The sequence below is a fragment of the Loxodonta africana genome, chromosome 9 (assembly GCF_030014295.1).
Source record: "Loxodonta africana isolate mLoxAfr1 chromosome 9, mLoxAfr1.hap2, whole genome shotgun sequence".
Lineage (NCBI taxonomy): Eukaryota > Metazoa > Chordata > Mammalia > Proboscidea > Elephantidae > Loxodonta > Loxodonta africana.
Window position 1 is genome coordinate 121,222,953 of NC_087350.1, and position 12,853 is coordinate 121,235,805.

General features: G+C 55.3%; 1 protein-coding gene across 11 annotated transcripts in view; it reads left to right on the forward strand.

Moving 5' to 3' along the window:
* SEC16A (SEC16 homolog A, endoplasmic reticulum export factor) overlaps positions 1-12,416 on the forward strand; it is a 38,874-nt gene extending 26,458 nt beyond the window's left edge. For 2 of the 11 annotated variants that reach the window (XM_064290649.1, XM_064290648.1), the window contains exons 18-32: positions 934-1,047; positions 1,255-1,447; positions 2,065-2,307; positions 3,027-3,109; positions 4,286-4,411; positions 5,651-5,731; positions 5,924-5,980; positions 6,143-6,254; positions 6,670-6,807; positions 6,956-7,116; positions 7,852-7,926; positions 8,439-8,498; positions 8,621-8,739; positions 9,280-9,357; positions 12,313-12,416. In XM_064290649.1, the coding sequence (XP_064146719.1) occupies positions 934-1,047; positions 1,255-1,447; positions 2,065-2,307; positions 3,027-3,109; positions 4,286-4,411; positions 5,651-5,731; positions 5,924-5,980; positions 6,143-6,254; positions 6,670-6,807; positions 6,956-7,116; positions 7,852-7,926; positions 8,439-8,498; positions 8,621-8,739; positions 9,280-9,357; positions 12,313-12,376 (1,704 nt within the window). In that variant the 3' untranslated portion in view covers positions 12,377-12,416. Of the gene's footprint in view, positions 1-933; positions 1,048-1,254; positions 1,448-2,064; positions 2,308-3,026; positions 3,110-4,285; positions 4,412-5,650; positions 5,732-5,923; positions 5,981-6,142; positions 6,255-6,669; positions 6,808-6,955; positions 7,117-7,851; positions 7,927-8,438; positions 8,499-8,620; positions 8,829-9,279; positions 9,358-12,312 lie in introns of those variants that run through there. The other 9 variants (XM_064290650.1, XR_010322889.1, XM_064290652.1 and 6 more) reach the window with 9 other exon arrangements.
* The last annotated feature ends 437 nt before the right edge of the window (positions 12,417-12,853 follow it).

The window sequence follows — 12,853 nt, forward strand, 5'->3', positions numbered from 1 at the left end:
AGAGGAGAGGCCCCCAAGCTGGAGTGGCCCAGCTGATGGTGCTGGGTGTCAGGGCACACACATGTGTGAGGGGGCTGGGTCTGTCAGTGCAGAGCTGAGCCCACACGCACTGCTGCTCAGGGAGGGGCTGGGTCTGCTGGCCAGGGGGACAGCCAAGGGGGACCCAGCAGACGGGGCTCACAGAGGACAGTCCCCCTTACTGCACCCGCAGTCTCCCCACACCCTCCTGCCTCAGAGCATAGAAGGGCTTGTGGGATAACTGCATCCACTGCCCACTCCGGAGAGGCAATGTGGATGGCCCTCTGGGGGCTGCTTTGAGGTGCAGTGGAGGACAGACCTCTAGAATCCGGAGTTCTCATTCATGTCTTAGAAACGTACAAAGTGAAATGAAGCCTACTTTTGTTTTTCAAGCTAGGTCAGGAACTACGTCTGTTCACAGCTAGTCAAGCATGCTGATCAATGTACACGGGGTCTGTACAGACCTGGCAAAGCAGGTGCCGTGGTCCCAGGGAGGGTCCGGGTGCTGCTGTGCGTGCAGGTGCATCGGTAGGCCACCTCTAGTGAGCACTTGAGTCCCAGGCTGTCTCTCTGGCTGTCCAGCATCACGTGGGTATGTCACATGAGCACATGTCGGAACCGACTAAGCCTTTGTCTCCGAAACCCCGGTGGTGTAGTGGGTGAGTGCTACGGCCGCTAACTAAAAGGTCGGCAGTTTAGATCCGCCAGGCGCTCCTTGGAAACTGTACAGGGTAGTTCTGCTCTCTCTTATAGGGTCGCTACGAGTCGGAATCGACTCGACGGCACTGGGTTTGGTTTTTTGGTTTTCTCCAATTTAACACGGAGCAGCGTTTGTTCCAGGCCACAGTAAGTTCTGAGAAGGCTGTTTTGTTCCACCATCTGGCGGTAACGGGCCTTTATCGTCTGTGCTTGTAGGTAGCTTCCCGGTTGCGACTCTTTGATCCTCAGCTAAAGGAGAAGCCAGAAGAGGAATCGTTTGTGGAGCCCGCCTGGCTGGTTCAGCTGCAGCATGTGGAGAGGCAGATACAGGTGGGCACGGCTCTGGGGCTGGACGCTTCTCACAGGACAAGGAGCTGCAGCCCTGTCATTGCCCACTGAAGGAGTCTGAGCTGAGTGGTGTCATTGCGGAGGGGTTCAGGTGTCAGGACTGCCGACTCCCGGGGTGGGTAGCAGGACACCATGTGCAGATGAGGTAACAGACGACGGCTTCTGGGTCCCTTGCTTGTCTCTCCCCAGGAGGGCGCTGGGGTCTGGCGGCAGGATGGAGCCTTTCCCCCACAGCGCCCCAGCACGCCGAGCTCCGAGGTGGAGCAGTATGATGGTCCAGGCCCCGGGCAGCCAGCAGCTCTCAGCGCTGAGAACCCGCTGCTGGTGCTGCCCCTGCCGAATGCTGAGCTCTCCAGCTCCAGCGTGCAGCTGCTGCCGTCAGGTGAGCCCCGAGGAGCAGGGGAGTCCCCCCGGGAGCAGGCGAGCCCAGGAGCAGGGGAGGTCCCCCAGGAGCAGGGGAGCCCCCGGCAGGAGCAGGGGAGGTCCCCCAGGAGCAGGGGAGCCCCCCGAAGAAGCACGGAAGTCCCCCCCAGGGACAGGAGAGCCCCCTAGGAGCAGGTGAGGCCCCACAGGAGTAGATGAGGCCCCCCAGGAGCAGGGGAGCCCCCCCAGAGCCTCCTTTGCTATGGTTTTCTATCCGGGACCAGATGAGACGTTTTGTGCCCCCGTCGAGGTTTGAGGGGCTCCCCGGACCTTGTTCTTTCTCCCTGCTCATCACTGGGTGAGCCAGGCAGGTGCGTGGCTCAGTGCCCCTGTGCTGGCAACACCCTTGTCTGCCCCTGTTACATTCGGTGACTGATACAGGCATCCACCCTGCTGACTCCTGAAGTGCTTGCTCTGGCCCCTCCAAGCTGACAAAGTGGTGATGGTGGCGTTGGCACTTAGTTCCAGTTATTGGCTTGTGACGGCATGTGGCCGTGAGAAGGCCCGGGGCTGCGTTTTCTGAAAGAGCCGCTTGTTCGCATTAGTGACCAACCCTCTTCTCCATTGTGCTTGCAGCTCCGCAGACCTTCCCCGCCACGCAGCAGCCCGGCCCCACCAGGGTGCCGCTATTCCCAGTGCCGCCACCCCCCGGCCCTGTTGAGCCAGGGCCTGTCTGTGCCCCTCCGGGGTCCGCGCTTGGCTTCCCAGAGCCCATGCGGCCTGATCTGACAGTGCTGTACCCAGGGGCGTATCCAGTGCCAGGTACACCAGCAGGCGCCCCTGGCCTCCAGCAGGACGAGCCCAGGCATCAGGACCCAGGTGGGTCTGCAGGTGCAGTGTGGGTGGGCCACCAGAGCATTAGGGGCCTAAGCCATGTTCAGGGAGGTGACTAGTGGGAGAGACTTTCCAAGTCCCGTGATCTTGAGACAAGTTTCATCACATGTCTGTGTCTAAACCAACCAAAGCACTGCCGTCGAGCCAGTTCCGACGCAGAGCAACCCTATAGGGCAGAGTAGAACCACCTCATAGGGTTTCCAAAGAGTGGCTGATGAATTCAAACTGCTGACCCCTCGGATAGCAGCTGAGCTCTTAACCACTGTGCCACTGTGGCTCCTCATGTCTCCGTGTAGACCCAAAATTCTGGAAGTTAAAGGCGACTGGGTAAGACTCTCGCCAAAGTAGGAATGTCAGCACTGGTGTCTCACATGACTTGGCTGTTTGCTGTCACGCAAACCTTAGACAGACGTTCAGGGCCAGACGAGGTGGCTTTGAGGGGCCCCAGGCTCTGTGTTCAGACCTCCTCCTGAGCGCACAGTACGTTGTGAAGCCGGCACTGAAGTCAGACCCGCCCCTTGTTTCTGGTCTAGACGACATTGACAGAAACAGTACTTCCATTCGTCTGGGCTGAGTCTCGTCCTCGGCTTCTGAAAATCACAGCGTGGTGGAAGTCCACGAGGAGACTGGGGTGTCTCTCAGTTTGTGCGTCCACCTGGCATCCAGCAGGGCGAACTGACCATCGTTCTCGCTTCTCCTGACAGGGCTCCTGCCACGGGAGTCACCCGTGAGAAACTCACTCTCGGAGGCGACAGAAGAGGATTTTGGTGGAAACGTTGCTAATCTGGTACTCTCTCACATTTTTTTTTTTTTTTTTTAGCTATTTGTTTTCTGTAAAATTCATTGAGTTCCTTTTCTTAAATTCTAAGTAGAGAGAAAATAACAAAGATCATGAAATTATATTTCAAGTTGTTGTTACGTAAAAGAGAAAGCTTTTCTAAAATAGTTTTAGTCCTTAAAATGGGAAGAATTGTTGAAAAGCATTGATCGGGAAAGCAAAGTGGAGGAGATAGTTGGGTAGTGTGAGGGCAGGTGACTCAGCCAAGTAGAAGAAATGAAACCCCAGCATTCATTTTAATGTTCTTTAAATGGGGTCGCTTCCTTGGTATCTGAACTTGTTTTCTGTAATAATAATAAATATTTTGGGGAAAAAAAAAACAAAACCAAACCTATTTTCGTCAAGTCAATTCTGACTCATAGCAACCGTATAGGACAGAGTAGATCTTCCCCAGAGGGTTTCCAAAGAGCAGCTGGTGGCTTCGAACTGCTGATCTTTTTGGTTAGCAGCCGAGCTCTTAACCACTGCACCACCAGGGATCTTCTTGAAATCAAGATTCGTTTTGTTAGTTGAGTTTGGTGTTAATATCTCATCTGTTTACTCTGGTCCTGACGAGGGAACAGGAAGCGTGTATATGAACAGAGCTTCCGGAGCTTTCTTTACAAAGGCGCAGCCTTTTAGGGGCGTTTCACCAGCAGGCGACTGCTGCGTTTAGAGTTTTTATTATGTGTCCAGCTGTTTAAAAATAATGTTCCTGGAAAAGAAACATGAGAGTTTAACTGTATTGAAAACAGTGTATCTTAATCCCAGGACAAATATTTTTCTCCAGAATTCTCTAAACACCCTGTAATTCTCTAAAACGCTCAGTACACAGCAGTGCAGCCAGCCTCATCTTTCTCAGTGCACGTGATCCATCCCTTCCATCGGGGCTGGTTTCCTCTGAGCACCGGCATTGGCACTGTGCAGTGGGTGCAAGCTGACTTTCCCTAGTCAGGCCACAGAGGCAGCATGAGACCCCCAGCCTTAGCCTGTGGGGATGACATGCCCGTCCCGGCTGCTCTTCACCCTGGGAGCAGTCAGACCTCTCAGGGACGTTTTAGGGACTGGGGCAGTGCCTCCTTCTGGTTTTGCTTGGTTCGTGGTTGGGGAGCACCAGGCGAGCCTTCCCTGCCCTTTTTTGCACAGGACTATCAGTCACAGGACTCAGAGCCCAACGTGGGGTGGGAGCTCAATGACTCGGGCAGGATACCCGCTCCTGAGGTGAAGAGGCCTGTGAAAGCAGCCAGAGAAGAGGTCAAAGAACCTAAGAAGGTAACGGGGCACGTCTCATGCCTGGGTGGGCAAGGTCCTGAGGCGGGCGGGCCCAGGTGACAGGTGTGGATTTCCAGGAAGCAGCTGTCCTAAATTGGAGGCAAGAGAAGCCACTGTTTTCTTTCTTAATCAAGGCAAGGCTTTCTACCTCTTGGAGGTCTAATAGACACGTGGTAGACTGTGTAACGTGCTAAACACGCACAGCAGCTGGGTGAGCATTCTGTGTGTGTGTGCACACGCGGCCGCCACAGAGAACGTCTCCAGCCCCCAGCAGGTTCCATTGTGTCCGCTAGCTGTCATTGTCCACCCCATGGCTGACCTCTTTTCTGACTTCTGTCCCACAGATTGGTTTTACCTGTTCTTAGACTTCACACAGAGCAGTCAGGTGGCAGAGTTGTGTATTTAATTGTGTGCACACACCACCGTTTTGTTCACGTGTGCGCCCAGTAACTGCCGTTGGAGCCACGTTCTGTTTGGACTTAGTATAAAGACAGCTGCAGGAGCGTCCTTGTCGTGGCTGAAGGGCCAGTGCGCCCGTTTCTCCTGGGCGTGCACCTAGGAGTGGAACTGCTGGGTCACAGGAGGGTGCGTGCTCAGCTGTAGGAGCAACTTCTCTCTGTTCTCCCGGTGGTGGCACCGTTTACGCCCCGGCAGCGGGGCATGCGGTGCTGGTCGTCCAGCAGCCACACCTACGCTGGCAGGTGTGAGGTGCGTCGTTGTGATTTAATTTGCTTTTTCCTGATGAGTGAGGTGTTGAGCATTTTCTCACGTGCTTGTTATCCATCTTTCTTTTGTAACCAGTGTCTTGGAAAAAAGCACAGATGTAATGCGGGTTGTGTGGGACCATGAGAGAAAATGCAGCTCTTGAAGCAGCCGTTAGGCACGCAGGCGGCTGCCAAGCTCCTGGGCCAGGCCAGCCCTGCTCAGCGATCCACGGAGAGGCGGGGTCGAGAGTGTGGAGGGGGCGGGGGGTGGTGGCTGCTTTTTGTTTCTTTCATTTTTAAATGGAACACGCAGGACGTGACACGTAGCATAGGAAGAATACAGCAGATTTCCTGAGCCCTTTCTCCCAGTAGAAGAGAGAAACAGGAGAAACAGGAGCTTTGATTTGGGGGCCTCCCACCCCAACTTTCCCGGCTGTGCCTCCCACGCCTCAGGTTGGTGGGGAGAGGCCATTTTGTGTGTCGGTGTTGTACCGTGAAAACTCCTGAAGACACCTTCTGGTGATTCTCTGTTTAGAGTGTTGAGTCCTGGTTCTCTCGTTGGCTGCCTGGGAAGAGGAGGACAGAAGCTCATCTGCCAGATGACAAGAACAAGTCGGTAAGTGGGGTGCTGCAGCCATGGGGCATCGCAGGGCCTGGCCTGCCGGCCCCAGCTGTTGGTACAGTGTAGCTCAGACCCAGAGCAGGTCTGAGAATATGTTTTCTCAAGTCTTAAAGTGTCATAATTACCCAGGTTCTAGTTCTGTTTATCTTCAGTCTTTTTTTTCTTTACTCTTTTTAATCTTGGCAGATTGTTTGGGATGAAAAGAAAAATCAGTGGGTGAATTTAAACGAACCAGAAGAGGAGGTAAGTTGTAATTTCTGGCATTTGCAGTAACTGGAAGGAAAAGCCTTACTTTAAGTATCACGGTATCTGGGCACTCTAGCACTCCCTTTGGAGACTCCTAACTGTGGAATGTTCCAATGGGTTCCACGAAGTGCATTTCTGAAGCTGTCTTTCCCTTTGCAGAAGAAGGCTCCGCCCCCACCTCCAACAGCATTTCCCAAGGCCCCTCAAGATGCCCCTCCTGGTCCTGGCAGCGCCCCCAGAGCCACTGTGAACATGTTCTCTAGAAAAGCAGGTAAGAGAGTCAAACTAGAATTGAGACTTTATTTGGAATCCAGCAATTCTAGCATATGTATCAGGTGGTAGTTTTTGATATTGCAAAAGGAAAGACGAGCTTTACAAAGATGAGTCCACGGGGTGAAAAGATTCCGGTTCTGCAGAGTGCTAAGCTTTCCTCAGCAGACGGTGCACCATGCTGACTGGTGGGGGTGTCCCACAGGCCTTGGAACCTTGCCCTAGCCCAGTGGCCAAGCCCACACAGGTCTGCTGGGTGGAGGCCACCCCCACGTCTGGGCCAGGTGGCACTTCCACTGCACTCCTGTGCCTGTCTCCTGACAGAGTCAAGGTGGAGCAGCACGTCGTTGAGGTCACGTGGGGCTGGAGGTCGGTTGGTTTGTGGTCCTGAACGTGGCTCCTCTCTCCATCCACAGGCGGAACCAGAAATCGCTACGTTGATATATTGAACCCGAGTGGGACCACGCGGGGTGAACCTGTTCTCGCTCCCGCGGAGTTCTTTGCTCCACTTGCCCCACTCCCGATTCCTGGGCACTTGTTAGTCCCCAGCACAGGTAGGCAGGCCGCGCACCACCCCCATGAGTGCTCCCTGACCTCCGGCCTTCTCCCTGAGGGCCGCCGGCCAGGGGTCGCCTGTGCCTCTCAATCTGCCCCTTTCCTCTCCTTCCCCAAGTGCGCAGCATGTGGCTCTGCCCCTTGCAGTTGGTCAGGTGAAACCCCCGGACGCTTTGGATGGAGCGACAGCTGACTGCCCCATCTTGTTCACAGATGTCAAGGAGCCACAGCCCGTGGGAGCGGGGGACCCAGGAGGGCAGGCTCCAGTCGGGGGGCAGGAGAGGCCAGAGTCTGCCTTGGAGACCAAGGTGAGCAGGGGTTGGAAAGGGAAGGACGCTCGGTGGGAATCCGCCACCACCCCCCACACCAAATAAAGGTGGCCCCTCAGTTCAGCAATGGGTCCCCACTACTGTGCAGAGACTTTCCGTTTTAGATGGAAGCGGGCTTCCTGTTGGATATTTTCTAGGAGTTTTACTGTGACCGTGTGCATCTTATGTAGTGTTTTGCCTCACTGAAATCATAGCAAGGAGACTTTTTTTTCCCCAATGTTTTAGAAGTTAGATAGAAATCAGTGGAATTTAGTTCAGACTATGGCCTCTAGAGTTGGATAGACTTCGATTTGACTCCTGGTTTTCCATTAATTGCTGTTTGAAGTTTGGGAAAGCCACTTCTCTGAGCCTCAGTTTCCTCCTCTGTAAAATGGAAATGACAACAGGGCCAAATGGCAGGGGTCTGGATGGGCTTAGATGAGGCTCTGCATGCAGCCGCAAGCCCTGCCTGGCACAGCAGGCGCTCAGGGTGAGCTGTGGCTCCACGCGCACCCATGAGCCCTACCTGGCATAGCAGGTGCTCAGTCAGGGTGAGCTGCAGTGCCCGGCACCCACAGAGCAGTTGGTATGGCTTAGGGGTTCAGGGCACTTGATGTGGAGGAGCGGCTCTCCTGAGCCAGAGCGGCGAGCCTTCGTTGTCTCTCTGCCCCATGGGAATGACCTTGGACTTCTCTGGGATCTGGTCACTGCTGCGCTTCTTATTTTTCTTGGCAGATTGTGAGTTCTGTGGCGCAGCCCCTGGGCTCTGAGTTCCCGCCCTGCGGTGCGGACACGTCCCAGGGAGGAGAGGTGAGGTGGGCCTTCTGGAGCCTCGGTCAGCTTGTCCTAGGTCCAAATGGCTGCTGCTTTTCAAAATGTATGCAGACGGGTAGGAAAAGGCAGATTAGAAACAATCTAGAACTTGAGACTTGTTGTATTCGCTGACACAGAATGGCACTTGTTTTAGCAAAGTTGTCTAGGAGCCCCAGTCCTCTAGGAGTCCTCTAGGAGCCCACAGAGGAGCGGGATTGTAGCTCAGGTCTGTAAGCGCGATCTCCCCTCAGCATGGTGTCGTCATGTTCTTTCCTCCTCAAGTGTCCCGAGGTGAAGCCGGCGTAGGCGGCTTCCGAGGCAGCACAGATCCCCGGCCCTACCCGACACTAGTGGTCCTGCCTTAATGAAAACTGTGCGTTAGAGCATGAATGTTCAGCTAGCTCCCGGGGATTGTATCGGTTCTGATGGCATCATAGAGCTTCCTGAGACTGGCCCCACTGGCCAGAGCATGCTGACAGTTGTCTGTCTGTGTTCTTGCTGTTTTGTAGCTGTCGCGCTGTAGCTCAGTGAGCTCGCTGTCGCGTGAAGTGAGCCAGCACTTTGATCAGGTACTTCCGGCTGGCGCTTCCCACTTAGCACCATAGCTCATTGTGTCTCCTTTTGTTTGCAATGCTGGGGATTGGTTTGTGGCCGTGCCCCATGTGACTAATGTCGCCCCTGTCGCTCTCAGACCTCGCGTCCCAGAGGGCCTGTCATCAGATGTCCAGATCCACTGATAAGCTGGCCCCAGGCGCCCAGTGGGGAGGGAGGCTCCATCTGCCACCCGACCAGCTGGACAGCCTCCCTCCTGTGAGCGTCAGCGTCCTGCGCCCCCTCCCCCACCACCCTGTGTTGTCATCTGGAGGGAGGGGCTTTGTTTTCTGATGAAGCGTGTGGAGGTGGGTTTTCAGCCAGGGAGAGTGTGACAAGGACACTGTCCTGTATCCAGTCTTGGTGGAAGATGAAGGGGTCCTTCATCTTTTATGTAGACCATGGAACTTTGAAGGGGTCCTTCATCTTTTATGTAGACCATGAGCTTTTTCTTGTCGGGCTCATCAGAGGCTGGGCTCCACAGCTGGAGCCATAGGTCTGGAGGACTCCCCACTCCATCAGCTGCTCACAGGAGACCAGCGTGGCGGCGAGCACGCACCTTGTTCTGCACGCTCCCCTCTGCAGCTTTTCTCTGTGCACGGTGCTTTGACTTGGACTGTTTGTCTGTAACCACTCAGTCATTAAATCCACCGTTGGCATCTTAGAAGTCCTGACTTAGAAACAGTCTGCCTCTTTTGCAAAGGGTGCACGAACTGTTGGTAACACTGCTTTGCCGACTGACTTCTCTCTGGTTCCTAGGCACCCAGTGACCAGCCCCCTGCAGGGGGCCCTCCGGGGGGAGCCGTGCCCTTCTACAACCCCGCCCAGTTTGCACAAGTAAGTGGCCATTGGTTTTCTGCTGGGGGTGTGGAGGAGGCCTCCCCCTGATATACTTGCCACCACCTTAACTGACGCCCACCTCCGTGTCTGCCGCCACCCAGGGTATAAGGGTTCCTACTCCCGGGTAGCGTGCATTCAGTAAAGGGCAGTTCACTGCCCTGGACTTTCACTTGCTTTCTGTAATCAAAGTGCACACCTGCAGGGTGAGAGCTCCGCAGGCTTGTCAGAGATGCCACCACTGGCCATCCACACCCACCCCTCCTCCTGAGGCCCCTCCCCACCCACCCCTCCTCCTGAGGCCCCTCCCCACCCATTCCTGCTCCTGAGGCCCCTCCTCACCCACCCTTCCTCCTGAGGCCCCTCCCCACCCACCCTTCCTCCTGAGGCCACCCACCCCTCCTCCTCTTGAGGCCCCTCCCCACCCACCCTTCCTCCTGTGGCCCCTCCCTACCCACCCGTCCTCCTCCTGAGGCCCCCACCCCCCCTCCTGAGGCCCCTCCCACCCACCCCTCCTCCTCTTCCTGAGGCCCCTCCCCACCCACCCTTCCTCCTGTGGCCCCTCCCTACCCACTCCTCCTCCTCCTGAGGTCCCTCCCCACCCACCCTTCCTCCTGAGGCCCCTCCCCACCCACCCTTCCTCCTGAGGCCCCTCCCCACCCACCCTTCCTCCTGTGGCCCCTCCCACCCACCCCTCCTCCTCCTGAGGCCCCCACCCCCCTCCTGAGGCCCCTCCCACCCACCCCTCCTCCTCCTGAGGCCACCCACCCCTCCTCCTCCTGAGGCCCCTCCCCACCCACCCTTCCTCCTGTGGCCCCTCCCTACCCACCTGTCCTCCTCCTGAGGCCCCCCACCCCCCTCCTGAGGCCCCTCCCCACCCACCCCCCCTCCTCCTGAGGCCCCTCCCCACCCACTCCTCCTCTGAGGCCCTCATGTTGAAGTCCCGACTCACTTTGGTGTTCACCCTCCATCTGCCTTCTTGCTGTGCGTGATCATGCTCCTGGACACTAAGCTTCCAGCATTTTCTTCTGGCTCCCACCCGACCTCTCTAGACACCAGAATTGTCAGCTCACCACTGTGTGTCTGTGTAAACGCTCCACAACTGAACCCTGAGCTCTTAGGAATCCTGAATGGTTTTTGTTTTTTCCTGGGCCGTTGTCTTTTAGGTTTGCTTGGTTTTCTGTGATGTAGCTGTAACCCAGCTGTGTCTCCGCCTGCCCTGTTGAGCTGCTCGCCCACCAGGGCCGCCCTCTACTGGCTCGCCCCCTTCCACTGGGGCCCATTCTCCCCCGTCCATAGTGGAGCCCTGCTCCTGGAATCCTTCTCACCACTTTTATTTTTACTTACTTCATTTATTTATTTATTTTTAAATTGTATTTTAGATGAAGGTTTACAGAACGAACTAGCTTCTCATTAAACAGTTAGTACACATATTGTTTTGTGACGTTGGTCAACAGCCCCACGACATGTGAACACTCTCCCCTTCTCTACCTCGTGTTCTCTATTATCAGCTTTCCTGTGCCCTCCTGCATTCTTGTCCTTGCCCCTGGGCTGGTGGGCCCCTTTAGTCTTGTTTTGTTTTATGGTCCTGTCTAATCTTTGGCTGAAGGGTAAACCACAGGAGTGCCTTCAGTACTGAGCTGAAAGGGTGTCTGGGGGCCATACTCTCGGGGTTTTTTCAGTCTCTCTCCGGCCAGTAAGTCTGGTCTCTTTTTGTGAGTTAGAATTTGGTTCTACAATTTTCTCTAGTCTGTCAGGGATCCTCTATTCCTGTCAGTGCAGTCAGTGGTGGTAGTCGTACTGGGGTCAGGCTGGTGGAGGCTATGGTAGTTGTGATCCATTAGTTTGCCACCTTGCTTGTCAGTCTGTTTTGGTGGCATTCGTCCTTGTCATCATGGCAGCGCCTTGATGAAAGTGGGCAGGAGGTAGACTTTTGGAGGCCCGTCAGTTTGTAGTGCCTTTATTCCACCCGTGTGGCTGGCTAGCTGGCCGGCTGGCAGGGTAGAATTCTCAAGACAGGTCATTTCCTCAGAGCTGGAGAGGGTCTCCCTGGGTTCTGGGGCCACTGTTGTATGGAGAAGCCAGCTACTGTCAGAGGTCTCTGCATGCCTTTCTGGAACCCGCAGGTCTTCTCTGTCCTCAGGGCTCTGTGGCTTCATGCTGGCAGCCCCACCGTGGGTCCCGTTCCCTCCAGGTGCTGGCCCTCACAGGCCCTTGGCCAGGAATGGTCCTCCATGTTTTCTTTGGTTTCTCTCCCCACCTTCTGTCTTCTCCCTTCAGTCTTTTGCCTGTCGAGTACAGACTGGCTGGTGGTTTTTTGGGAAACTGAGTGCAGGGAAAGTCTCGGGGAGGTAGCCTTGGCATTCGGAATGCAAAAACTTCATCTGACCTGTTTGCAGGGTGCAGACCCTGCCCCCTCCCCAGCAGGCTCTCAGCCAGGGCTGCCGGCTCTTCCTTCCCTCCCCTACCGCCTCTGAGTCAGTCCTCGGCCTTTCGAGATGTCTGCATTTCTGGGCCTTCTCTGGTCCACCGGGCCCACTGTCTACCTGCTTTGCAGCTCAATTTTTGTGGTTTTCTTCTCTCATGTTATATTCATCTTGTAGTTGACGGCCTTAAACTTTTCTGCTCTCACCTCAGGTAGGTTCTGAGGGGAGCGAGGGCGGCACCTGTGTCAGCAGCCATCTGTATCCGAGTCCCCGTGTCCTCCGGGAGCAGGCCGGGCCATGGCCCTGCTGGAGTCTTAGCCACTTGGCTAGGCACAGCTCTGCAGAAGCTTGCTGACCTTTTAAAGATACCTGGGACTTCAGAGGAAATGCCAATGTTTAGTACTGCTATCGGGCTTTTAGAAACGCAGACAACACCCACTTGTGCATATAAAACAGTCTGTTTTGTTTCACTCTGTGTGATCAGGGTCATCGGGGAGGCAAAAGTCAGTGCTTATTCATCTCCTTTCAGGTCTCTGCTGCCTCTGGAGGTTCAAGGATGGGGAGGATGGGCCAGAGGAAGCACCCAGCCTTGAAGTAGAATCTTCCGTTCTGGATTAGCATTTGGACCCTGAAGTGTTTTTCCCCACCAAGAACTCAGAGCGACTGCCGATGACTCTCCTGCCCCGACGTTGACCACCCATCATTCGGAACTACTGCCACAATTTCTGTTTCCTTTCAGATACTAGATAAAAAGAGCGAGTCTGTTACTCAGAATCTTTTCTCTACAAGAATGCTTTAAGGACATTATGTTCTCAGTCACTAGGGAACAATCTAAGGGTGTAACCTTCTCAGTCATTTAGGAACATCACACGCAGTGACGTGGACAGGCTGCTGCTGCCACCCGGGAGGCGAGCCTTCAGTCAGCAGGCAGCTCCCAGAGGCTGGCGAGTTCTGCCCTCACCAGACCTGCCTCCTGTCAGGGGTTGGATGACAGAGTGAGTGGCTGGGAGGGCGAGGGCCTGGCACCTGGCCTGCCGCCAGAGGCACCTGGAAGAGCAACGTCAGGGTGC